Source organism: Megascapheus bottae, chromosome 10, assembly GCF_031878675.1.
Source record: "Megascapheus bottae isolate mThoBot1 chromosome 10, mThoBot2.hap1, whole genome shotgun sequence".
Classification (NCBI taxonomy): Eukaryota; Metazoa; Chordata; class Mammalia; order Rodentia; family Geomyidae; genus Megascapheus; species Megascapheus bottae.
This window is the reverse complement of record NC_143518.1, coordinates 37,315,512-37,342,138: the sequence shown is the minus strand read 5'-3', so window position 1 is coordinate 37,342,138 and position 26,627 is coordinate 37,315,512. Positions and strand designations below refer to the sequence as shown.

The window sequence follows — 26,627 nt, the reverse complement described above, 5'->3', positions numbered from 1 at the left end:
GCGCAGTTGGGGTACGGACCACGCCCCCGCCTGCCGGACCCCGGCCCAGCGCGCACACCGCGGCGTGCAGGCTCCCAGCGCCACCCTGTGGTCTCTTCTGGACAGAGAGGCCTCGGCTCCCGGGTCTCGGGCCGTAATTGGATCACCTCTTCTGATTCTCAGCTCTTGTTTTCCTTCCCAGGCTCTGCTTCTGGTCCTGTTGGGCCGTCCTCTTCCTTCTATTGCCGAAGTCCACAGTGTTCCGCCTAGTTTATCCCAAGCGACACGCACATCCCCTCAGTCGAGCGCCTGGCGAGGCCGGGGATTGGGTAGGATGACCTGGACCGCAACCTTTCCCCGGCTCATTCATCTCCCCTCCTCCCCTAGCCCCTAACCTAAAAATGCAGCTGTTTTACTTGGGCGGGGGGGGGGGGAGTACCAACTTCCCAGCTTCCTTAGCCCCCTAAGACACTCCCAAGGCGTTCTGTTGCGGCCCTTTCATGACTCTTGGAGGTGCGGGGATATTGGGACAGAAAGCTGGCACTGGGGGTGGGAGCCCTAGAAAGGGAAGAGGGCAGAGTTAGGGGCTTCAGGAGTTGGGGCGGGGCCCGAGCCGGCGGGGCGGGGCCGGGCGGGGACCGCTGGCTCCGCCCTTTCCTGGCGGCTGGGTCTTTAACACCGCCGCCCTGCGCACATGTCGCTGGAGGCCCGGCGGCCGCGGCAGCTGGGAGCGCACGGACGGACGGCCGCCCGGCCCGAGCGAGGCGCGCGCCGCCGCGATGCTGCGAGGCCAGCGGCGCGGGCAGCTGGGCTGGCATCGCCGGGCCACAGTGCCGGGCAGCCTGCTGGCTTGGCTGATGCTGGCATCTGCAGGCGCCGCATCCTGCCCCGATGTCTGCTGCCCCTTTGGTCCCTCGGGGCTGCGTTGCACCCAGGCTGGGAACCTGAGTAGCCTCCAACTGCTGGGCGCCAAGAATCTGACAGATCTGTGAGTGTCCATCGGGCGAGAAGACGCGGGGACAGGAGGGCACAGCCCTGCCCCGAGGGCGCGCACTCGCTGCTGGCTTGCTGGGTCTGGAGGGGTGGGCGCGGCAAGGTTGGCATCGCGCAGACTTTGGTGGTATCTGGGCAAACCGGCAAGTCCCTCTGTCACCGCCGGGGAGTCTCTGTGGAACTCCAGAGTAGCTAGAACACTGATTTGAGGGAGAGTGAGGGTGAATCTCTGTCAATCAAATCTGAGACAGTCCAGCCATCCAGAAGGTTCCCCTTCGCCTCCTGGGGACTCTTCTAGAAGCCCATGTCTGCCCCATGGAGGGGAATGATCAACTGGGAGAACCACTCAGTGTGGCACCTTTACTGTCTTTTCCCTTTTCTGTGGAGACATCAGTCTCCTACAGTGGGCCCAGCTCTTCCCATGAACCTGAACTGAGCTGGGATGGGTGGGAGGTGCGAGGAGCCCTAGCTTGGGAGTTGAGCTGTCCTAGCCCCATTTCCACCATTCTTTGCCTCCAGGTCTCCTTGATTGGAATGTGTGCAGTGCCGCTGGCTGACTCCCACCTTCTCTCTCCCTACCCCCACCTTTCTTTGTACGATGGTGTCCCTGCTTGAGTCTGGGAGTCTGGGCTATTTGGGAGAGGTTCCTCCTATCTCCAGGTCCGCAGCTAGAAAGAGCCTCCAGCATTCTGCAGTACTCTGACATTCCGAAAAAAAAACAAAAATCCTTACAAAATACTTAAGCATGTTTTAGCTGCTGCAATAACTGAACTAAAAGTACTCAAACTCAAGTGTCACATGATGATGGTTACAAAATACTGAGTATTTTGTCTGGCTGGTGGGGCCAGCAAGACTTCCTAAAAAGGAGAGAAAAATCCCCCTCCTGTGCTCTGGGCTGTAGAAGGTGGATCAGGAACCTGAGCCTCATGCAATAACATGGCCAGAAAGAGTCCAAGGTGGGGGCTATCACTGGCTGGAAGTTACTGGAGAAGCCTGCAATAATTGGCACTGAGTTACTTGAACATCTTAGGGTAATTAACGGGAAGGTACTGAGTATCTCTCTCTAATGGCCCTAGGGAGACCAGGAAGAGAAGTGATGGGTCTCGTCTTGGTCTGGGCCTAGATTTTCACACACAAGGGGGCCCGGAGAGCCCACCTGTCGTCGTCTATGGTTCTGTCCATTCCTCACCCTGGGCTTCACCCTAGGGTCCAAGCTTCTGACTACGCCCCATCAGTGTTTTCATTTCCCAGTTAATTTCCAAAATTCAAGTGATTCTGGCCTAGGGACTGGGGAAGTGAAGAGTTCTGGGGCTCTGAAGACTAGTTAGGTGATGAGTTGAGATGTCCCTGCAGGGTGGGGTAGCCTCCTGATTCCCTACCACCTCCTGCAGTCTTCTCCCTCCCCTTCAGCTGTCTCCCCCATCCTTCACCCGCAGAGCTAACAAGGAGATAATGGACTTGAACAGACAGATTAATTATGAATCCAAACGAATGAGGCAGCTTTGAGCATGCTGCCTGACAGCTCACTCGAATATACCCTTACCACCTTCTTACCATCTCCCTCGGTCCCTATAGTGTAGAATCCTCTGGGCAAGAGCTGGAGGGTGACCAGAACAGGGAGGGACCTGCTCTCCCTCAAAGTCACTAGATGCTATTCCCCAAGGCCTCAAGGGATTGAGGGCCAGATACCTGGCTGTCCTATTGGGACCAGGGCTGGAGGAGGCCAATGAGGGGTCACTTTTATTTTCAGGGGTCACTTTTATTGGCCCTCTTTCCCTTTCCTATTTAGGGAAAGCCCCAGGGGGGAGGGAGGGAGGGAGAAAGGGAGAAAGAAAGAGCGGGGGGCACGAGCAAGCACACAGGGTCCCTAGCATGCACAGAGAGGGGGTGAGGAGGGGAGCACAGGGCATGCCACCGTAGGGGAGTGAATTCTTAGGAACTCTGTATATGCCAGATCCAGAAGCTAGGCAGGCCATTGCCTTCCCCAGTGCCTGCTTGCTTTTCTTTCTTTCCTTGATCTCCCTGTCTTGCTTTCTTGGTCCTCTATTTGTCTCTTCGACTGCTTTTCCCTATCTTCTTGCCTTCCCTCTCTCCCTGTCTCTGCCTGCCAGTTCTATTCTTGTCCATTTCTTTTTCTCCCTGTCTCTCTGTTTCACTGTTTTTCTGCCCTCCTTTCCCCACCCCACTAAGCCTTTCCACATCAAGCACTGAATAGGCAGCCAGACCCTGGCCTCCTCTCTCCCTCCCCCTCACACTCTCCCTGCCCCCCTTCCCTTTCTGGCTCCCCTGTGGGGGTAGTGTAGGGGAGGGGGGAGTCCTTGACTGATAGTCTCCATACTTCTTGCTTGCTCTGCAAAGACATGGTGGGGGGGGGGCGGTGATTAAGGGTTGCTGCTTGGGTGTGGGGAGGAGCCAGAGGCTTTCAGAGGGTAGAGAGGCTGGGGTGTTTTGTGTGAGTGTATTTGTGTGTCTGTGTGAGTGAGCCCAGATGTGGCCCCTGAGCAGGTGTTTGGAAGCACACATTCACAGGACCACAGGGATCTTCTGGGATGAGTGGGACAGTGGCAGTGGTGAGGGGCCCCCTTTGTGAATGCCAGTGCCCACTGTTGAGCTTGCGCAAGCTGAGAACAGTCTTGTGTGTGTTTATGAACAGATGTGTACACATTCTCACCTATATTTGTGTGTGCGTGTGAGAAGTATAGCTGTGCTTTGCCTATATGTGGGCATAGGAGCATGTATCTGTGTGAACACACATAAGCAAGAGCATCTCTGTGCATGTGTTTTTGCCCCTGTGTGTGTATGCATGCTTGGTGGGCAAATAGTGCAAGGAGTGTGTGGGAATGTGCAAATACACAGGAGTGTGAGGATGCATTGCAGGTGTGACTTATGAGGAGGTGTATTGTGCATATATGTACATGTATGCATAACCATATTGTGCATGTGCATACACGGGCAGGTCTGTGTGTGAATGGTGCATGTATGTTCAGGCTTGCACATGTACATGTATAATTATGAAGAAAGCCATGTGCGGGTGGCTCAAGCCCATAATCCTAGCTACTCAAGAGACTGAGATCTGAGGATTGTGGTTCAGAGCAAGGCCACACAAAGAAGTCTGTGAGATTCTTATCTCCAAAAGACTACTCAGAAAAAGCCAGAAGTGGCACTGTGGCTCAAGTGGTAGAGCACTAGCCTTGAGCAAAATAAGCTTAGGGACAGTGCTAAGGCCTGGCCCCTCCTAGAAAAAAAAAAAAAAAGGAAGGCAGAAAGTAGGGAAGAACGGGCAGAAAGGAAGAAAGAAAGAAAGAAAGAAAGAAAGAAAGAAAGAAAGAAAGAAAGAAAGAAAAGTTGTGAAGGAGGTGGTGGGCTTGGAGGGGGCTAAAATATGGGCGTGACTGCTAGCTTATCATCCTCTCTCCTTACAGCTACGTGGAGAACCAGCAGAATCTGCAGCGCCTGGAGCTCAGTGATCTTCAGGGCCTGGGGGAGCTGAGAAATCTGTGAGGGGCTGAGTGTGTGCCGGTTGAGTCAGGGCAGAGGGCCAGGACCAAATGTGGGGGTCTGGGAGGGTCATAAGGTCTGGGAGGAAATGAGAGGCTGAGAACTGGGAGCTGGAGTAGTCAGGAAGGTCAGAGGTCTGAGGAGTCCAGGGTGGTTATGGGAACTAAGGGGTCAGGGAGGGGTGCAGAACCCAACACTGGGGACTTGGTGCTGGGATTAGTAGAGAGGGCAGGTACTCAGAATCCTCCTGTACCCATTGCAGCACCATCGTGAAGAGTGGCTTGCATTTTGTGGCTCCAGATGCCTTCCGTTTCACTCCTCGACTCAGTCACCTGTGAGTGGCCAGGCTGGGTGGGACAGAAGTGGGAAAGACCCTAAGATTTAGACTGCTGATGGTCTTGACCTTCCCAGAGGGACTGTTCTAAAGAAGGCTCTAGTTTGGTCAGGGAACTGTCTCTGCCTGTATCCCTTGGACAGTGCTCCCTCCAGGTCCTCCTGTCTCAAGTCCATGTCCCACAGTTCAGGAACTTAGCTCATGGATATCATCCTGGTATCTGCATGAAGTTCAAATGCACAATCTAGTTCCAGGAGTGAGGGATGGGAGCAGGACTCCCCTGTTCTGGCCAGCAGTTCATCTTCTAGCCCTTCTAGTTGGAAAGGACCAGGCCTGAGCTAGCCTGGAAATACAGGTAACCTTGTCTGCCACTCATCACAGCTACCTGTCCTGTCGAGGACAGAGTGTAATGTAGAGTGAGCTGGTAACACTTTAGAGTCCCTGGCAACCCCAGTTGGCCTGCTGAATGTCAGCTCTTCTTTCATAGAAGAAGCCCCTCTTAGCGAGATGGCCTAGTTGTTCAAACCGGGTCCAGCAACTTAACAAGTTTGGTTTGCTTGAAACACTATTGCATCACTGACTACAAACTAGGCTAAAAAATGTAGTATGTTCAGTGATAATTTCACAATTCCTATGTCAGAGTCTCTTTACAATCAACCTGGTACCAGATGGTGCTGTACCTATTTTTATAGATGAGAATCAGAGAGGTTATATTTCTGGGTGGAGACCACACAGCTGCAAGTGATGGGAATAAGTGAAATCACACCCAGCTCTAAAGTAGCAGTGTGTCTGGCCCTTGTGTGGTGGTGCCTTTCCAACCCAGCAGTCACAGCTTCAAGGAGGGGGACCCCAGGTCCGGGGCATGACAGCTGGGTGTGGCACAAAGCTGGGGCTCTTACTGTAACTAGGGAGCTACGGTTCTGGGGTCTTTTGTTCTGCCTGAACTTCCTCAGCTCTGTGCAGCCACAGGAAGGAGGAGGAGGAGGGGACCTGAGGAAGTACTTTCCATCCTTGTGGTCTGTCCTGCAGGGGGCAAAGGCGTGTGGGAGCTAGGCCCTTTTCCTCCTGGGGTGGGGGGGGAGTACAGATGGAGCCCCTCCCCCAGCTGTGGCCTCAGCACTTTGCCAGCTGGGGCTGGAGGATGGGGGAGGGGGACCGGCTGTTCCTCTACATCTCCTCCCTGGGGTCTGGGGAGGGGGTTAAGTGGGGTTAACCCTTGTTGTCCCAGGGAGAGGAGCAGACTCAAAAAGGTTTACCTGCCTGAACCTGACTCAAAATACAGAGCCATCTCCTAGTCCCCTCCCAGCCCCTCCCCTTCCCCATTCTCTCCTCCCTCCCACCCCGGCTGGAGTTCTTGGTGGTGGGAAGGGGGCCTGAGTGTGAACTTCCTCCTGGCTCCTCCCTCCTATTGGGTCACGGTGAGGTTGGAGGCTTACAGGGGTCTGCTGCTTCCACAGGAATCTGTCTTTCAACGCTCTGGAGTCTCTGTCCTGGAAAACAGTGCAGGGTCTCTCCCTACAGGAGCTGTGAGTGTGGGGGCTCCCTGGGCAGGGGTGGCTGATGTGGCATGTGTGGTCCTGTGTGCATTCGTGTCTCTGGGCGGTGGGCAGTCTCCCCGGGGTCTGTGTGTCTGGGACACTGGGAACTATGTGCATGTACCCCATTAAAACAGACTGCCCACCTCGGCTGAAAAGGGTTGCTGGCCTGAGTGTTCAGGGCTCGGTTGGGTTGGGATGAGCTAGCCTGGATGGCTGACCCTGTGTGGCCAAAGGCAGGGTGCTGGTGTGAGGTCCCAGCTGAGCTGACCACAGGCCAACTGGATTTGTATCAGGCACAGCACAGCTGCCTCAAGGCAACTCACACTTGAGTTGGGGGCAGCAGTGGTCTGTGTGTGCACGGAAGGCCTACTTCACTGTCAGAGGGCCGGCTCTCTTCCTCCTGCTCCTCACGCCGAGGGTTTTGCTGGAAACCAGGATATGGCAGCCCTCACTGGGTCTCTCCTCTCCTCTCCCCTCCTCTCCCCTCCTCTCCTCCTTTCTTCCCTCCCTCCCCTTCCTCTTGCCCTTCCTTCTTTCCTTCTTTCCTTCCTTCCTTCCTTCCTTCCTTCCTTCCTTCCTTCCTTCCTTCCTTCCTTCCTTCCTTCCCTCTTTCCTCCTTCCCTCCTTCCCTCCCTCCCTCCCTCCCTCCCTCCCTCCCTCCCTCCCTTCCTTCCTTCCTTCCTTGGTGTGCTTGCCAGTACTAGGGCTTGCACTCAGGGCTCGGGAACTGTCCCTTAACTATCTAGCTTAAGGCTGGTACTCTACTGCTTGAGCTACAACTCTGCTTCAGCCTTTTGGTGATTAATTGGAGGTAAGTGTCTCATGGACTTTCCTACCTGAGCTGACTTCAAACCTCGATCCTCAGTTCTCAGCTTCCTGAGGAGCAAGGATTACAGATATGAGCCACTGGTGTCTGGCTTTGCACATTTACTTGTTTGAGTTACTGAAGTTTAAGGACTGGGTCTGTGACAGGTGCCTGTCCTGTGTAGCCCTGCCCCTTTGCCATCCCCATCCTTGCCATCTGACCCATGCATTGAATCTCTCTGGCTCCTCTGTCCCCACATCTATCTCTCCCTGACTCTCTTGGTGTGTTCTCATGCCCACCAGAGACTTGTCGGGAAACCCTCTACAATGTTCCTGTGGCCTGCACTGGCTTCAGCGCTGGGAAGAGGAGGGGCTGGGCAGACTGCATGCCCAGAGGCTACAGTGTGCCAGGTCCCTCACCTTCAGGCACAACACCAGCTGTGGTAGGTGCTGGGTAAATAACCAGGGGGTGGGCGAAGAGGGCTGCCTGCCTGGGGACATGGCAGGAGGGTAGGGGAAGAAACAGGTCCAGGGTGGGGTTCTGGGGCAATGCCTAGCTAACTCAAGATTCCTATGGCATCTTGGTGGCCAGGTGTGCCCACCCTGAAGGTCCAGATGCCGAACACCTCCGTGGAGGTGGGGGACGATGTCCTGCTGCAGTGCCATGTGTCTGGGCTGGGGCCGCAGGAGGCTGGCTGGATCCTCACCGAGCTAGAGGGCACAGCTACAGTGATGGTGAGAAACCACGCATGCTCTCACTGCCCACCCCCTACTCCACAAAAGACGGGGTGCAGGGGACAAAGTCAGGGAAGAGAAATAACAGAACACATAAGGAACCACAGAGAGAAAGAGTGAGCATGGAGTGGCTCAAGACACACACAAAACCCCAGGGAGGGCGCTGGCCCAGCTCTGTTGGATCCCTCAGGGAAGTCCTCTGGAAACAGAAGGTTGTAGTAGGTGGGTGGGTGGGGGGTCACCATTCATGCTGGAGCTGGAAGGGACCTAACAGACCACCCTTCCCATACATTCTTCTTGTTTTTTTTCTTTTTACCTTTGTGCCAGTACTGGCGCTTGAACTCATGTCGGGGTGCTACCCCTTAGCATTTTTTGCTCCAGACTAGTATTCTACCTACCACTTGAGACACAGCTCCACTTCCAGCTTTTGATAATCAGTTAGAAGTAAGAAGCTCATGATCATTCCTGCCTGGGCTGGTTTTGAACTCTGATCCTACGATCTTAGCCTCCTGAGTAGCTAGGATTCCAGATGTGAGCCACTGGGATTCACCTACACTTTTCTAGATCAAGAAATTGAGGTCCAGGAAGGGCTGCTATATCTGTAGCCCTGCATCCAGGGCCTGTTCCAAGGGGCCTTTGGAGCCTTTTCCTGGAGATGCTAGAAGGAGGCTTCTCTTGGGTGTGTGCTGAACACATTAGTAAAGTCTGCCCAGGTCTGCTTCCAGCTCTAATTACTTCTTAGTGACTTTAGGGAAGAAAATAATCCCTTAACTGCCTGCACTTTGTTTTTCTTATCAGCAAACTGAGGAGGTGGACATGATGGCCTTCTGAGGTCCTGTCTGCCTCTGGGCATTCTCTGGCCTCTATCTGTTATCCAGACATGTTTCTGGGCACCTTCCCAGGCTCTGCCTCTGTCCACAGGCTGGCTGTGAGCAGCTCCATGCAGCCAAGCTGACTACAGAAGGCCTTCTTCCCAAACTCACTAAGCTCTGACACTGAGCTGTGCCCACCCTTAAAGCTGGCTGCACCTGTAGTAGACACCCAGTGACCAGAGAGTAGATCAAGGGGATGAGGTTTGGTGTTCAGTGGGTGTTGGCTTTGGGAGGAGAGTCACATCCAGAATTGCTGAGGATGTCAGAAGAGGGAACGCCGGAGCCCTGAGCAAGGGATTCTAGACACAGTGGAGGGACCGTGGCCCTGGGGAGTTCTACTACTCAAGACTTCAAGACTGCTGCCAGGGAATGATGGAAAGGGATGGAGGCCGAGGCCAGGGTTTGGTGTGGAGATGCCTTGCTCCAGCTGCCTGCTTGGGAAACCCCAGACTTTGACTGTCTCTTGGGGAAATTTACATTTGTTTATGAAATTTCCTATAGAGAAATCACACTGTGAGTGGATTACGTGGAAGGAAAAGAAGCTGGTCTCCTTAGTCGGGAGAGGAAGGACACCCTGGTGGTTCAGGGGAGGAAGAATTGGGAAGCAGCCCCTGGTTCCTGATTGGAGGAGAGGGAACCACTGTGGGAGCCCAGGTGGAAGGCCAGGGAGCTCTTCTGGAATCTTCCAGGGGAGTTTCAGAAAAACTCCTTCTCCTCTTACATGTATTTAGGGGACTCTACATTTGTGCAGTTTCCAGATAAATGACACATATCCATTAGAACATTTTTAACTGTGTTATAAAAACAGCTTTAAAAATACATAAAGATTTTTCCATTCCTCTTGTAGAACACCCCCTCCCCCATAGTTTTCTTAAGGTCTTATCATTTAATTTATATGTGATGCGACCATGGTTTCTTAGGAAGAGAATCCGAATGTGATCTAATCTTCAGTGCTGATTCACCTAGCCTCTCTAAGCCTCACTCACTGTCTATGTGCCCAAAGGCACATAGGTGCTGCCTGCTGCTTAATGACACCCTGTTACCACCACCCTCTCTCTCCTTTCTTTTTGGTGGTATTAGTACTTGCATTTGGGCCTCTTATGCTTCTAGAGAGGTGATCTGCCACTTGAACCATCCCAAATCATATTTGCTTTAGATGTTTTTCCAACAGAGACTTAAGTTTTTGTCCAGGCTAACCTGGACTGAGACTCTGGCACCTATGTCTCCAGAGTAGCTATAAACATTGACATGCGCCATTGAGCCATACCTCATCTCTTTTGTTTCTCACATTTTGGGGGCTGAGCCTATGTTTCTTAGAACTGCATGAAACAATTAACCAGGAGGCAAGGTTCTATTTGGTTGGTTCTTTGAGTGAATATGATACTTTGGGGTAGCTCCTCAGATGGGTGGTTTTGTTTTGGGGGTCTTTGGGGCCTATGTTCATGTTATTGTCTATGCCTTGGATTTCTTGGATCACTCAATAATCCAAAGAGGTGGTCTACAGACTATAAAGGAGGAGGCAATTCTTTGTTCTGTCCCCTCCCACTCCCTTTCCCCCTTTCCATTCCCTTCCCCAGCCCTCCTCTTGTCTCAATCTGGAGTTAGTGTCCACCTAGACACCACCCCCAAACCTACATGCACACATGTGCACACACACACATATACATACATGTGCACGCACACAGTCCAGGCTCTGGCCTCTGGCCCCAAGCCACTGAAAGCCTTCTTGGTTTCCCTTTCTCCATTGATCCAGACATCTGGAGATCTGCCATCTCTGCAGCTGATGCTGACCAATGTCACTAGTGACCTCAACAGGAAGAATGTGACATGCTGGGCAGAGAATGATGCGGGACGGGCTGAGATCTCTGTCCAGGTCAACGTCTCCTGTAAGTCTTCACGACTGGAGGGCTGCTACACCCCCTCTCCTGGCTTTTCCCCTAGAAGGAGGGTGGAGGCTGGAGGGAAGAACGGGTGTACAGCCTCGCAGCTGCTCCCTCCCAGCTGTTTCCAGATTCCCATGAAAACCTGATCCTTGGGGGATGTCCTGAGGGCCCATCAAGGCCAGAGGGATAGAGATAGATTTCTTTCTGGCCCTCTGCCCAAGTTTTGCTACCTGAGGCCTTCAGCACCAGCTGCCTGGCTGTCCCCACTGCACTCACGTGCCTCTCACGCTGCCCCTCAGGGCCCTGGCCCCATCACCTGATTTGTTTGCATGTTTTTCTTTGTCATTTACGATTTTATTCTAGGTTTGGGAATGACCAGTTCAAAACAAGTCACTGCTAACACTGCTAACAATTGAATTTCCAGTTGGCAGTTGGCATTTGTTTGTGGGTAGACGAGTTAGGGCTTAGACTTCCAGGAAAGATTTTCAAAATCCAAGAGTTGCATTCTAGTTTTAAAACAGGGCATTCCTCTCTCCTGAAGAGTTCTGATCCTGGCCTGTTATCTAGACTAAATCTGCCAGCAAATTATCTTTTTTTTTTTTTTTTTTGGTTGATCATGGGCCTTGAAGTCAGGCCTAGATGCTGCTGATCCCGAGCTCACCCTACTTCAGGGCTAGCACTCTACCACTTGCAGCCACAGCACTACTTCCAACAAATCTTACATTAAATCTGCAGGCTCCCTTTTCTTTTCCCCTCTCTTTCTCTCTGTCTCTGTCCCTTGGTACTGAGGTTTGAATTCAAGGTCTCAAATGTGCTGAGTTGAAGTGCTCCCATTTGAACCATGCCTTCAGCGTTGTTTTATGCCGATGATTTACTTGTTTGTTTGACCCCCCCCCCCTTCCTGGGGTTGAATGTAAGGCCTAAGACTGTCCCTGAGCTCCCTTTTGTTCAATCTAACACTCCACCACTTTAAGCCCCAGCTCCACTTCTAGCCTTTTCGCTAGTTTAGTGGAGGTAAGAACATCCTGGACTGTCCTGACTTCAAACCCCAATCCTCAGATCTCAGCCTCTGATTAGATGCATGAACCATTGGCGCTGGGTTATGCTGGTTATTTTTGAGATAGAATCTCACAAACTTCTCTGCCTAGGCTGGCCTGGAGCCATGATTTTCCTGCTCTCAGTTTCTAAAATAGCTAGGATTATAAGCATAAGCCTTGTGTATCCTGATTGTTTTACGAGAGAGTGTCTTTTGTTTATGGTTATACCCACCTGGATCAAAATTCTCCTGTTTGTTTCTCCACATGGATGAGAAAGACAGGCAAATGCCAAGGTGCCCAGCCATTAGTTAAGATGGAGACGTGAGACGGTGGTCTGGGCTGGCCTTACACTGAGATTTCCCAATTTCTACCTCCCAGGTAGCTAGGATTACAGAGTTGGGGCCATCATACCCTGTAGATATTCTGTTTTATAGTGGCCTCCTTTTGTTGTGGAATATGCATAAAAATGTACATAAACCATACACACTAGTGGGGAATGTGGCTTAGTGGTAGAGTGCTTGTCTAGCATACATGAAATCCTGGGTTCGGTTCCTCAGTACTACATACACAGAAAAGGCTGGAAGTGGTGCTGTAATTCACGTGTAAGTGTAAAGTGCTATCCTTGAACTAAAGAAGCTCAGGGACAATGCCTAGGCCCTGAGTTTAAGTCCCAGGACTGGGAGCGGGGGGAGGGTAAGACCTTTATAGAATATATACCTTTCACATATGTAATGATTAGGTCTCCGTCTCATCTTCTCAAACTTGATTACATTCAACATTTCCAGATCCTGTATCCCAAAGACTCCATGTTTAATTGTCATAAGCTGGTTCTCTACTTTCTCTACAATTTATTTTTCTATAATTTATTTTGGGCCTACCACTTACATCCTTTTAGCCTCTGAATTTTGTATACCTGCTGCCAGATTTATTTACAATTTACCATCAACTTTCTTGCAAATGTCACTCTTTGTAAGTTTCTTAGAACCGGCTGACCTGCTTTTCTTGAACTGACCTCCTCATTTCTGATCTCCATATTTCCCCTCCCGTCCCTTTCCCTCCAATTATCCCCTGACTCATAGCTGTCCTCTGCCCATAGTCCCTGCCAGTGTGCACCTAAGTACTGCAGTGAGGCAGCACCAATGGTGTATCCCCTTCTCTGTGGATGGGCAGCCGGCACCCTCCCTCCGCTGGCTCTTCAATGGCTCCACGCTCAATGAGACCAGCTTCATCTACACCCATTTCCTGGAGTCACCGACCAACGAGACAGTGCAGCATGGCTGCCTTCGTCTCAACCAGCCTACTCATGTCAACAATGGAAACTACACCCTGGTGGCTGTCAACCCTTATGGTCAGGCGTCCGCCTCTGTCATGGCTGCCTTCATGGACAACCCTTTTGAGTTCAACCCCGAGGACCCTATCCCCGGTGCGAGAGCCACCCTGAACCCTGCTTCCCCACTCCTGGGTGGCACTTGGGGTGGAGAGCCAGGTGTCCAGGGAGGACTGGTCCCTTTCCTTCTCTGACTCTGACCCTGGAAGTTGGAGTGCTTGGTCCTGGACAGACTGGAACTGGTGTCTAGCTCTGTGCTGGCCTCCTTCCATTTCCCCAGATTCAGGACTTGGGAATCCCAAGCTACCCCATTCATTGAGGCTGGCTGAAGAGAGAGCCATGTATCAAGGGGTCAGAGTCCAGCTGGAAAAGGGCATTCTCCCTATTCCTTCCATCCCCTGAAGGGGTGAGTCCCAGAGGGGCAGGGGTTACACTTGCTTTTCTCCTCCATCTGATTGCTCTCTCTCTCCTCCCTCCCACTGCAGTCTCCTTCTCGCCAGTGGGTGAGTAGCCTGGGCTGGAGGGAAGGTTATATCTGGTCCTTGGAGCTGAGATTGGGACCAAGGGGACAACTGACCAGGTCCCTGAGAAACTAGCTTGGGACCAGGGAAGGAAGTTGCTGGAAGAAGCCCCAAGTTCCTGCCCTGTGTCTCCACAGACACTAACAGCACGTCTAGAGATCCAGTAGAGAAAAAGGATGAAACACCTTTTGGGGTGAGCATGGGAGTATCACTTCGGAATGAGGCGGTCAGACAGGAGGCTCATTTGTGGGTTATTTCTGGGTAGAGCAAGGAGAGCACTCAAATCTGGTCTAGTCTGTCCAGTGTCCTCATAGGCAGGCTCGGGTGTCCGGGAGGAGCAGGTGGCAGATCAGGGATCGTGGCTCTGGGTGCTCATGCAGGATGGAAGGATGGAGAGATGGTTTGCTGTGGGAAAGTAAGGGGTAAAAGCCTCTGATCTAACCCTGCCTTTAGGTCTCGGTGGCTGTGGGCTTGGCTGTCTTTGCCTGCCTGTTTCTTTCTGCACTGCTCCTTGTGCTTAACAAATGTGGACAGAGGAGCAAGTTTGGGATCAACCGTAAGTTGTCTGTCTGTCTGTCTGTCCTGTCTGGCTGTTTGCTATTGGCTTTTCTTGACGTCTGGGGAAGGCCTGTGCTCACATGGTGTTTTAGTGTGTGTGTGTGTGTGTGTGTGTGTGTGTGTGTGTGTGTTGGGCTGGTGTGGGGGTAGTTTCAGAGGTAGCAGCTGCTAATTGGTGGCTGGATTGTAGTCAAACATTAAGTGGGTCTGGGAGGTCTGTAGGGGACTGGGGGTGGGGGTTCTTTGTTGCCCATGAGGCCAAGGGTTGGATAAGAGCCAGTCATAGAGAGGCCCTGCTACCTCCCCTCCCCCGACTCCTGCTGTCTCACTCCCTAATTCCTCTGTCCCTCTCTTGCACAGTAGAAGGTGTGGGGGTTGGTCTGGCACTTTGCAGGTAAGCATGGGCAAGGGCCAAGATGGGTGTCTAGGCTCTGACCTCCCTCTACGGTCTCTCCCTAGGCCCTGCTGTGCTGGCTCCAGAAGATGGGCTGGCCATGTCCCTACATTTCATGACATTGGGTGGCAATTCTCTTTCCCCTACTGAGGGCAAAGGTTCTGGGCTTCAAGGCCACATCATCGAGAACCCACAGTACTTCAGTGATGCCTGTGAGGGGTCACACTATGTCAAGGGCAAGGGTGGGCGTGTGCACTTGCATGTATTTAGAAACCCCTATGTTAGCCCCGGTCTTAAGAATCCCTCCCTCCCTCCCTCCCTTGCCTGTCTGTCCCAGTCCTGATCTCAGCTATGACGAATCTTCCTCAGGCAGCAAGCAGCCCTTACCCAGTGCCCCCATATCATGACATGGGGCTTGGGGAAGGACTGGGAGTCCAGCCCCCAGCCCTTCCCTTGGCTGGGCATCTTGTGCAGCACACAGACCCAGTATCCAGTCCTGCCCTTACCACAGCCCCACCCCACCCAAGATGGGGGCTCCCTCTCACCTTCAAGCCCCTCCCAGGTGTCCATCACTTCAAACGCCGGGACATCGTGCTCAAGTGGGAGCTGGGTGAGGGTGCCTTTGGGAAGGTTTTCCTTGCTGAATGCCACAGCCTGCTGCCTGAGCAGGACAAGATGCTGGTGGCTGTCAAGGTGAGTCCTCTGCCTCTTCCCAGAGTGCTACCATGTCAGGACCATTCTACTACCATGCCTGAGCAGGAAGTCTGCTGCGACTTGAGGCAGGACTGAGGGCTCCCAGGTTAGAGAGAATGGAGGACCTTCTGCTCAGTCCTGGCCCTGCACCTGTCCCCAGGCACTGAAAGAGGTGTCTGAGAACGCCCGACAAGACTTCCAGCGCGAGGCTGAGCTGCTCACCACGCTCCGACACCAGCACATCGTGCGTTTCTTTGGCGTCTGCACCGAGGGCCGCCCACTGCTCATGGTCTTTGAGTATATGCGACATGGGGACCTCAATCATTTCCTCCGGTATGGCCACCTGGCCCTGGTGCTGACCCTTGGCCCCTTGGTCTGAGCCTGTCATCCCTTTCCTCAAAGCATGTCCCTGTTTTCTGTGACATTGAGGATGATGGGTCCCCCTAACCAGGATCGGGAAGGCACTATTCCTGCATCCAGGAACATGGGAGAGGAGACAGGTGTGTGACTGTGGGGACAGTCCCTGCAAAGACACAGTGTTAGCCTCAACAGGTTGCTGTAGCTCAGGCTGTGAACTGCCACTTCGGGATGGGGGGGCTTTGCAAGTGTGTGTGTGTGTGTGTGTGTGTGCGTGCGCGCGTGCACGCACATACACATGCATTCTTGCTGTAGAAGCCTGGCCTGCAGGAACTGGCCCTGTAGATGACTACTTTCTCCACGCTTGTACATGTGTGTTTTGCTCAGTGATATACTTCTTTATTTTTCATAGGCTCCAAGAACATAAGACAATATATCGGAGGGAAGTTATACACAATTCATTTCTTTGGCTTCGGACAAAACTAGCATTTTAAGAAATGCGCTTGTTTCCTGGATGATCTGTGGGGAGGGAGTGGGACTCACCTCTGTCAGCCAGGCCTGGCCTGTGGTAGTCATCTGCTGTCCTCACTGTGTCCTTGTCCTGGAGGTTGTCTCCTTCGAGAGTGGGTCAGGGTTTGGAATCAGCTGCCACTTACTTCCTGGGTCTTCTTTGTCAAGTAACTTTTCTTTCTGACTCGACTTTCTTGGCCAGGAGGAGGAGAGACAGTATGGGGTTGTGGTTGTGGATGAGAAAGAAAGATGCGGTTGTCACTGTATCCAGCATCCCCTTGGGGAGTGATGGGTCATACTTACAGAGCTCAGCAAGGATAGACTCCTAGTCTGAGCTGACCCTAAGAGAATCAGGACTGCTAGAGAGCTGGTGAGGTTAGCCCTGGGATAAGGGAGGTAGGTTGGCAGAGGAGTTCGAGCTGGGGGAAAGCCAGGAAGAAGACCATCTTCTTGATCATTAGTTCAGGCTCAGCGTTGGTCTTGGGTGATGCAGGCCAGGGAGCCCCCCAAATGGGCTCCTGGCTGTGGGAGAAGGGCTGAGTGGCACTTTGAGAGAGAAAGGAATCATGATGGCTTGTAAATGTGTCTGGAAGACTGAATGCTCATTGCAGGAGAGGAGGGGCTGGGAACGGTGGCTCCTCCTGTCTGGGCTGGAAGAGGGTGCAGGTATAAGCTCTTTCCGATTGAAGCCCTGGTTGTGGTACCCCAATCCCAACCCCCAGACAGCTGCTCTCATTCTTTCCCTTTTTCATTTCTTCCCGAGTTTCCTCTTCTACCATGCCCAGCTCTGGGGATTCCCTTCCTCTGCTGGGTTTTGAGTGTATTTGTGTGGCGGGGGGCGGGAGGGGGAATGTCCCCTCAGCCCATCCATTCCCTTCTCTCTTTCCCACTCAGGTCCCATGGACCAGATGCCAAACTGCTGGCTGGTGGGGAGGATGTGGCTCCTGGTCCCCTGGGCCTCGGGCAGCTGCTGGCAGTGGCTAGCCAGGTGGCAGCAGGGATGGTGTACCTGGCCAGCCTGCACTTTGTGCACCGGGACTTGGCCACCCGCAACTGTTTGGTGGGCCAGGGTCTAGTGGTCAAGATCGGGGACTTCGGCATGAGCAGAGATATCTACAGCACTGACTATTACCGCGTAAGCGTCTCCCACGCCTTCCCACAGACACCTGCCCTGCCAGGCATGTCTTCCTTGTCCTTGAGACCCTCTGGGATCTGGGTTTTGTTTTGTTGTTTGTTTGGTGCTGGTCCTGTTGCTTGAACTTAGGGCCTGAGCACTGTCCCTGAGCTTCTTTTTGCTCAAGGCCCTCTGCTACTTGAGCCATAGCTCCACTTCCAGCTGAGTGTCACACACAGACTTTCCTGCCCTGGCTGCCTTTGGACCGTGAACCTCAGATCTCAGCTTCCTGAGTAGCTAGGATTACAGGATGTGAGGCCCTGGTGCCCGGTTTGGGATCTGGGATCTGGCTTTGAATCCCCTAGGAGGGACAGAAGCGGCCCTGCTGGGCTGGGCTGGGCTGGGCTGAGTGGGCTGCTCTGGAGAGCGCCGCCTGGAGGCGACATGGCATGGGCCCGCCTGCAGGTGGGAGGCCGCACCATGCTGCCCATCCGCTGGATGCCGCCCGAGAGCATCCTGTACCGCAAGTTCACCACCGAGAGCGACGTGTGGAGCTTCGGCGTGGTGCTCTGGGAGATCTTCACCTACGGCAAGCAGCCCTGGTACCAGCTCTCCAACACCGAGGTCAGCCCCCGTCCATCGCTAGTCTTTCCTGCCCCTCTGGGGCGGGGGTGGGGGTGGGGATATGGTGGAGGGGGCCTTTTTCAGGGAAGTCACTCCTGTTCCCCATCCACAGCCCTGGTCTTTCTCCTCTCCTCTCCTCCCCTCCCCTCCCCTTTCCTCCCCTCCCCTCCACCCTCTCTTCTCCTCTCCTCTCCCCTCCCTTCCCCCTTTCTCCCCTCCCCCTTTCCCCCCTTTTTTCTGTGGGGTGGGCGTGGGTGGTGGGACTTGAACTCCAGACCTGGGCATTATCCCTGAGCTTTGTCATTCAGAGCTAATGCCCTATCACTTTAAACTCTAGCACCGCTACTCAGGGGGCTGAGATCTGAAGATCAAGGTTCAAAGCCAGCCCAGGTACAAAAGGAGTTGAGACTCTTATCTCCAATCAATTAACCTCTAGAAAATGGGGAAGTGGGCTTGGCTCAAGGGTAGGGTGGTAGCCTGGAGCTGAAGAGCTCAGGGACAGCACCCAGGCTGAGTTTAAGCCCCATGATCAAAAAAAGAAAAGGGTCTCACAGGGCTGGCTTTGAACCACCATCCTCAGATCTCAGCCTCCTGAGTAGCTAGGATTACAGGCTATGAGCCACCAGTGCCCAGCTTCCCCTCTTTTTTTTTTGGTGGGTTATGGGGATTGAACTCGGCCTGGGTGCTATCCCTGAGCTCTTCAGCTCAAGGCTACCGCCCTACCCTTGAGTCACAGCCCCACTTCCTGTTTTCTAGAGGTTAATTGGAGAAAGAGTCTCAGGTCCAGGCTGGGAGTTTGGCCTAGTGGTAGAGTGCGTGCCTAGCATGCACGAAGACCCGGGTTCGATTCCCCAGTACCACATACATAGAAAAAAGCCAGAAATGGTGCTGAGGCTCGAGTGATAGAGCTCTAACCTTGAGAAAATCCAAGGACAGTGCTCAGGCCCTGATCTCAAGCCCACAACTGGCAAAAAAAAAAAAAAGAGTCTCAGGTCCTTTTGTACCTAGGCTGGCTGTGAACCTTGATCCTCACATCTCAGCCTTCTGAGTAACTAGGATGACAGGCGTGAGCCACAGTATCCAGCTCCCCTATTTTCTTTCCCAATCCTTCCCTCACTGACCATGTTAAGTTCAGGCTCAGCTGGTTCCTTGGTAAATCGCAAAGCATGTTGTAAATAGAGTCCAGGCCTCAATTCCTGGCATTTTATTGAGCTACTAGATGTTACCAAGAGGTGGGAGGGAGGGGCATGGGAAAGATGGCCTGCCTCTGCAACAGGAAGGCTGAAGGTTGGACTCTGGGTCTTGCCCCTTCCTCCTGCGCTCCTGGTTAGCCAGAAGTCAAAGCAGGCCCCAGGTGTTCCCTCTCCCAGAGCAGCTCCCCAGCCCCCTCCTTGGCTCGCAGCTGTCAGTTTCCATTTCTCCTCCTAATGCAGTCTGTTCCCTGGAGGCTGGTGGGGTGGGGGAGAGGGTTATAGATTTTAATTTTCTCAAGCACTGAGAGAAGGAATGGAATTAGTGCCGCCCATAACCAAGTCCTCTAATGGGGAGGGGAAAGAAGGGGGACGAGGCACCAGGCTCCTTCTCCAATCATTTATCTGCACTGTTTCTTCTTTGAATCCCTTTAGCAGCTCTAGTGGTCCTTCTTGGAGTCTAACTTTAATCTTCTGGGCTACCGTTGCTTTTTAGGGGATCTCCACAGAGTGGGACCCACAGAAGGGAGAAGGAAGTAGAAGTCCTTTGAACTTTAAAATAGAAGCCTACCCTTTTTTGGGGGAAGGGGGTCAGTTGTTGGGCTTGTACTCAGGGTCTGTCCTTGAGCTTTTTTACCCAAGGCCAGAGCCACTTTGAGCCATAGCTCCATTCCCAGTTTTCTGGCGGTTAGCTGGAGGAAAGAGGAGTCTCATGGACTTACTTGCCCAGGCGGGCTTCAAACCACCATCGTCAGATCTCAGCCTTCTAAGTAGATAGGATTATAGTCCTGAGCCACCAGTGCCCAGCTGGCCTTCCATTTTCTCCTCCTCCTCCTTCTTCCTCCTATCCCTCTCTCTCTCCCTCTCCTCCTCCCCCCTCCTCCTCCTCCTTCTCCTTCTCCTCCTCCTCCTCTTCCTCCTCCTTCTTCTCCTTCTCCTCCTCCTCCTCTTCCTCCTCCTTCTTCTCCTTCTCCTCCTCCTCCTCCTCCTCCTCCTCCTCCTCCTCCTCCTCCTCCTCCTCCTCCTCCTCCTCCTTCTTCTGCCTCCTCCTCCTTTTTGGTGTGTCATGGGCATGGGGCTTGAACTCTGGGCCTGGGCACTGTCCCTGAGCTCTTCAGCTCATGGCTACCACCCTACCCCCTTGAGCCACAGGGCCACTTCCTGTTTTCTAGTGACTGACTGGAGATAAGAGTATCATATTCTTTAGTGCCCCGGCTGGCTTTGAACTGTGATCCTCAGAGCTCAGCTTCCTGAGTAGCTAGGATTACAGGTGTGAGCCACCTTGCCTGGCTTGGTGTTCCATCCTTTTAAGGTGTTTTACTGCACTTTTGCCTCATTTTCTTTTTCCTTCCTGGAGCGGAGGCAGAGACCCCTTCCACACCTCATGGCCCTTCACAGGAAGCTGATGGACTTGGCAGATGTCCTGGGGCCTCCTCTTCCTCATCCCCACCTGACACCTCTTGGGGTCTAACTCCAGCCTTCTGGAAACTATGCCCCCAAGTTTCAACTTCTCAGTGTCAGGACCGAAAGGCATTTTGGGGTGTGCTAGGTATATTAAACTACTGGTAGTGAGAGGGTCCAGACCAGCTTGGAGACATGGGGGCGGTGGCGGGAGAGGAAGGATGTTGCTGTTGCTCACAGAGGTTGGCGGACCAGAGTGCAGCTGGCCTCCCTCTTCTGCTCCTGCCTAGTGTGTCTGCTCTGTCTCTCCCATGGCTGCAGGCGATCGAGTGCATCACGCAGGGACGGGAGTTGGAGAGGCCACGTGCCTGTCCACCAGAGGTGTACGCCATTATGCGAGGCTGCTGGCAGCGGGAACCCCAGCAGCGTCACAGCATCAAGCATGTGCACGCCCGGCTGCAAGCCCTGGCCCAGGCACCGCCTGTCTACCTGGACATCCTGGGCTAGGGGCCGGGACAGAAACTGGATTATTCCCGGCCTGTCCTCAGCTACCTCCTTAGCTCCCAGTAGCCCCAGGGTGATCTCAAAGCATCTAACTCGCCCCTAGCATGTGGAGGGGACAGGTGGGGGTGCTGGGAATGGACAACGTTCCTGCTGCTCTAGGCCACGTTCCATCATAGCAATTATATTTATTACCCCTGGCTGTGTCTCTTGCTGATTCCTGAGATGATGTCACTCTGGGATTGGGGTGTTGGGCCTCAGGTAAGGGGGGATTCTCTCTGGGCTTCTCAACCCCAGCTCTCCCTACAGCATGGCTGTAGTCAGCTTCAAGTTCAGGGAGCTGTTCCTGCCATGGGCAGGTGGAGTAGGGGCCTGGGGGCGGGGCAGGATGACAGCAGTAGGGTGAGTCTTCTTGTCCTGTGTGCCCAGGACCGAGCAAGCATACTGTGAAACTAATGGATGAGAGAGCATGAAGGACAGAAGGAAGCAAGACTCCTGTTCCTTCCCCTCTTCTACACTTTGCAGTTAGCCCCTGGAGGCCAGGACCGGGCAAGGTGGCTGTTTCCTAATGCCAGAGGCATGGCCCTGTCCCATTCTCCCGAGGGAACGCCCCTCACTATTGAGCACTGCAGTGACCTTAACTGAGTGGTCTGAAGATTTGGTCACACTAAGGTCCTCCCAGGCCCATCTTATCAGGGGACAGGAGCCCTGTCACCTCCTGTTTCTCCCTCCCCACCCCAGCCCCAAAGGCTGCACTCCAACCCAAAGCCAGGGCAGAGTGGCTCCCCCACTACCAGCTCCAGCCCCATCACTTCCAATCACCTGCCCAGCTCCTGCAATAACGCATGCCTCCACCCACCGCTCCCCAGGCTCCTTGCAGCTGTCTCACATCCCTGGGTGCCCAGTTTCCCCTCCCAGCCATGATCCAATCTGGTCTTATCACCCCACGCCCAGCCCGGCAGTGTGCCTGCCTCTTGTCCAGGCTGGTTACTGTTAATGGAGATCTAACCCAGCACAGCAGGCTGATTGATGAGGGTGGAGAGTTGGTCCGGAAGGGCCAAGTTTACAGATTCCCCCCCCCCCCCGCCCATCCCCACCTCCATTTCTGCCATACTCCTTCCCTGGGGTAGGGGGCACTGCTCCACCCTGTGATTAAGGCAGTGGGAGTGTAGAGGATCAGATCCCACAGGTGAGGCCAGGCACAGATGAAGAGAGAGAGGAGGACGGGGCTCCAGACAGCCTGGAGGGAGTTTCTCAGATGGAGCCAGGCAGGCATCGGGAAAGGAGAGGGGGAGAGAGATAAAGACCCAGGTAGGCAGAAAGGACAGAGGGAAAGACTGAGATGGCTGACTGGTTGCATAGCCAGCTGTGGGTTCTGGCGGGACTGGACTCCTGAAGGCCTCACTGCCTCTGCCCCCTGAGGCTCTCATCCGAGTAAGGATGGAGGATACCTTCAGACAGAGAAGCTCTGTGGGGAGAGACATAGGGGGTTCGCTCATACTGGGCAGGATCTGGGTCATTGCTGAAGTACTGGAGGTGAAGTGGCAACCTGCCTGGGCATCTGCAATGTTTCCAAGGTCAAGGGTAAGAGCTTCAGAGGCTCCTGACCGCAGCGGGAGACATGGCTGGAAAAGCTGGGCAGGTGATGTGAGGGGCTCTGGGAATGAATTTTGGGATCAAGGGAAATTCCAGGAGAGCATGGGAGAAGGAACTGGATAGCATTCATTGATCCAGGGACTGGAACCCCATGCCAATCCCTTCAGGCCACAGGGACCTGGAGCCCTGTGCTGGGGCTCAGGGGTAGCCACGCTCACCCTGCTGGCTTGTGACTGAAGGCCCTGGTACCCTTCGTGATGGGCTTACAGGTGTGTACACTGCCAGGGACCCTGGCCCACCACACACAGCCCGACTCAGTGTCCCCTCCCCATCGCCTCTGTCACTGGCGGTGCCTCCTATCCTGTCGTGGCCCCTGCCCCCTCCCTGTTAATTACCTCCTAGCTGTGCCAAGTCCATTAGCTTCCCACCCTGCTCCCTCCGCACCCCCAGGGGCTGAGCGCCAGCTGAGATGGATGGCTACAGGGGATCAATGGAATGGGGCCCCTGAGAACCCTGGGGGGCTGGGAGCAGGAGCAGGACCTGAGGCTGTGTGAAGGGCCATCTGGGTCCCCCAGACCTGGCTTGGGCATCTCCCTCCACCCCTCCTTCTCAGGCAGGGCTGAGCGGTTTGGAAAAGTGAGTCTCAGAAAGGCTGGGGGGGGGATGGCTCTTCAGGGGTGCTCAGTATTGAAAGGAGTTCACACAGTTAAAGTAAACCTTGTTCTGGGCTCCGTGGGGCTGACTCTCTAAAGAACCCTGAGCTTCTCCCTGTCTCTGTCTCCTTCCTGCCCTGCTCCCTCAGGGCTGGCTTCCCGACAGGAGATCAGAGCAGATCATCTGTTCACATTCAGCTTCCAGGAACGGGCAGACTGGGCACTGGGGCTGCCAGGGGAGATGCCCCTCCCTGTGCCTGCCCGGGCCTCCAGGTCTCCCCAGGAGAGAGCCTGTCCTGCCTCATTCCTGGCTCCACAGGCTGTCCTGTGGGGGCTTTCTCCCCAGAGGAGCCAAGTCCTGGGGATCCTGACTGTGTCAAGCCACTAGGCACCCCCAGCAGGGAGTTTGGTGGCTCCATTGCACCAAGCATCGGTGTACACCCTCTCTCAGAGCACCCCAGATGTGACAGCCATCAGCAAGGGCTCGGCTTGCATAGTAATGGGAAGAGATACACAGTAGGACAGACAGGCAAGCCAGGGTTCCGCTGAGTGGTCAGGATAAACAGCACAGCAACTCAGAGCAGAGCAGCCAAGACCCAGCACCGCTTGAGTAAGACATGGCCAAAATGGAGGAGAGCCCGGGATACAGAAGAGCCCTGATATGAAAGAACAGGCAATTTGTTTTTCTTTGAGCCCTGTCTCGAATCCAACCCTTTGAGCAGAAGACTGTAGCCCACCGCTCACTCCACTGAGCTCCTTTCCTCTCCTTACAGGGCTGTATTCCCTGGTGGTAAAGCTTCTAGATTCTGGGGCTGGGTGACTAGCTGTATGACTTGGGCCACTTACTCCATCTGTCTGTGACTTAGCTTTCTCATCTATAAAATGGGCATAATAGTGCTAACTTTTTTTTTTCCAGTCCTGGCTTGAACTCAGGGCCTGAGCACTGTCCTTGGGCTTTCTCAGGGCTAAAGCTCTACCACTTGAGCCACAGCTCCACTTCTCACTTTTTTCTGTGTATGTGGCACCAAGGAATCGAACCCGGGTCTTAGTGCATGCTAGGCAAGCACTTTAACCACTAGGCCAAACTCCCGGCCCCGAGAGTGCTAACTTATCAGAGCTCTTCTGAGGTTTAAACAAGTCCCATGGCTAAAGCTTTTGGATAAGGCCTGATCTGTATAGCAGGTACTGTGAAAATGTTTCTGATTTTTAAAATTTTTAATTTAATTTGTATTTTGGGGGGGGGGGCTTAAACTCAGGGCTGGGGCACTGTCCCTGAGCTTCTTTTGCTCAAAACGAGTACCCTACCATTTCAACTACAGAGCTACTTCTGACTTTTTTTTGGTAGCTTACTAGAAATAAGTCTCACAGACTTTCCTGCCCAGGCTGGCTTCAAACTGCAGCTCTCAGATCTCACCCTCCTAAGTAGCTAAGATTATACGTGTGAGCCACCAGTGCCTCACTAATGTTCCTGATTCTTATTACATTGGTTCTCACTTCTCTTCCTCCTCTTCCTCTCTGCTTCAGGCAGTGAGCAGAGGCGTAGTTGCTTCTGAGGGGAGCAGGTGAGCTGAGGAGGGGATTGTGGGCTCTGAGACTCTGTGCTGCCCATGAGACCTCCATGAGAGAGAGTTTAGGGTGCTGTGAAGAGGGCAGGGCCAGAGCCATCCTATCCCACTGTCTTCTCTGCTCAGTCCTCCACTGGACAGCACTCAGTGATTAGATAAGGACCCCTGCCCCTCCTTACCCAGGGTACTTCTGGGTCACAAATCCTTACAGACCTGGGTAGTGTTGATATGGGAATGGAAAATATCATTCCAAGGCTTTCTATCCCTCATCCCTGTGGCCTCCCATTCCTCAGTGCCAGGAAGTCCTCCCTGTTGTCAACCCTCTTACTTCCCACCTGGATCTGAAGGGGTTACTCAACTCCAGGCCCTCCCACAGCGGGTCTCAGTTGCCTGGGGCCTGTGGTCAAGGCTAATGTAGGCGCGAGTTGGAGGACAAGAGGGGATAAAGTTATTAGCATCTTCATCTTTGACGGATATCGATTGTCAAGTCTCCAGGCTCTCTTGGCCTTATAATGGGGTACATGGGAGGGGGATGTTTGGAAGGGGGCATGAAAACCTCATAGAGCCCCTACCTCATATCCTAGAGTGAAAGTTTGTCTGTCCAGGTCTGCCTAAGCGAGGGCATATGGAGACACAACGTTGGGGCTAGGGCTCTGAAAATGAAGGGGAAGAGGGAGTGGAGATCAGGGGTGGATGTCCTAGGCTGGGTTTTAGTAGCTCACTGCACTTGGCTTTAAGGTGTGTGTGTGTGTGTGTGTGTGTGTGTGTGTGTGTGAGAGAGAGAGAGAGAGAGAGTGTGTGTGTGTATGTGTGCATGCACGCACGTTTGCATACATGAGAGTTCACATGGGGGAGAATAAATGGTCCCACTCCTAAGAGTCAAGTCCCCCCAGCCCATCATCCATCAGCTCCAGGCTGGGACCTGCAGCCAGAGCTCCCCCTGCCCCTCCCTCCGGCACTTATCTGTCCTGTGGTGCTCTACCTGCCTTCCCAGGCCACCATTGTGATCATGTGTGACATTTGGTCCCAGTGTGTCTGCCTTTGACTTAACAAGAGGCAGTCCTTGTGAGGTTTGTGTCATTTTATCTCTGGGTCTGGCCCCATCCTGGAATCAAAGTAGATGTAGGCTCAGGGACCAAGCTGTCCATTTCCTCCAGGCAGGACCCTCGGTGGATCTGTAGAGCAAGGGTTTTCCCGGCTCCTGGAGGAGCATGGGGGAGGAGGGAGCCCAGGCTGCAGGGGACTCTGAGGGTTGTCAGCTTTGGGCAGGGAGATTTGGGAGAGCAGCCTGGCTGGGTGTCAGGAGGCTAAGGCAGAAATCAAACTTCCTCCCTTCCCCCCTCCCCTTTCCCTCTCTTCCACCCTTTCCTTTGGAGACAGGAAAGGGCAGGGGTGGCTTCTCTGGGCAGGGGGTCAGAAGCTCTGGTTCTTTTGCCATAGAGGAGCCTGCTGGGCTGGGAGAGGAGGTAATTAATGACAGAGAGGACAGGAGGGGTGAGTGTTTAGGGCTAATGTTGGTATTAATCAGGAGTGGGTCCCCCGTGAGGGATAGGATTCAGCTGTGTGTGTGTGTGTGTGTGTGTGTGTGTGTGTGTGTGTGTGTGTGTGTGTGTGTGTGTGTACAAGTACTGGGGGGTAGGGCTTATGGGGAACCCGACTCTCCCTATAGCACCCCTCCCCACCTGGCCCTCTGCTCCTATCCCTTTCCCTAGTTTTTCTTGAAGTCTTTCCTGCTGTATCCTGAAACCTGCTAAGGAAGGAGCAGACCCTCTCCTCAATACCAAGTCCATCTCCAGAGGTGGAGATGAGGCAGGCCACCCCCTCCCCACCAGCCCCTTACAGCCCTTCCTGCGGGCAGGCACATTAAGGTGATTCCCAGGCTGTCAGCCCAGCTAATTGCCTCTCAACCTTCCCCTCCTCACCAGGGAGGCCCCCCACGAGCTCCATTAG

The 26,627-nt window shown here is 53.7% G+C and overlaps 1 protein-coding gene across 2 annotated transcripts; it reads left to right on the top strand.

Annotated features, from left to right (window-relative positions):
- The first annotated feature begins 758 nt into the window (after positions 1–758).
- Ntrk1 (neurotrophic receptor tyrosine kinase 1) lies at positions 759–20,918 on the top strand. Of its 2 annotated transcripts, XM_090340707.1 has the most exons (17): positions 759–967; positions 4,395–4,469; positions 4,733–4,804; positions 6,262–6,330; positions 7,450–7,589; positions 7,739–7,881; positions 10,507–10,639; positions 12,770–13,096; positions 13,486–13,503; positions 13,659–13,714; positions 13,975–14,077; positions 14,539–14,685; positions 15,036–15,166; positions 15,327–15,499; positions 16,928–17,168; positions 17,613–17,771; positions 20,684–20,918. In XM_090340707.1, the coding sequence occupies exons 1-17, from the start codon at positions 759–761 to the stop codon at positions 20,867–20,869; spliced, it is 2,382 nt and encodes a 793-aa protein (XP_090196833.1). In that variant the 3' UTR covers positions 20,870–20,918. The 2 variants fall into 2 exon arrangements, with proteins under 2 accessions (XP_090196833.1, XP_090196832.1); XM_090340706.1 differs by lacking the exon at positions 13,486–13,503.
- The last annotated feature ends 5,709 nt before the right edge of the window (positions 20,919–26,627 follow it).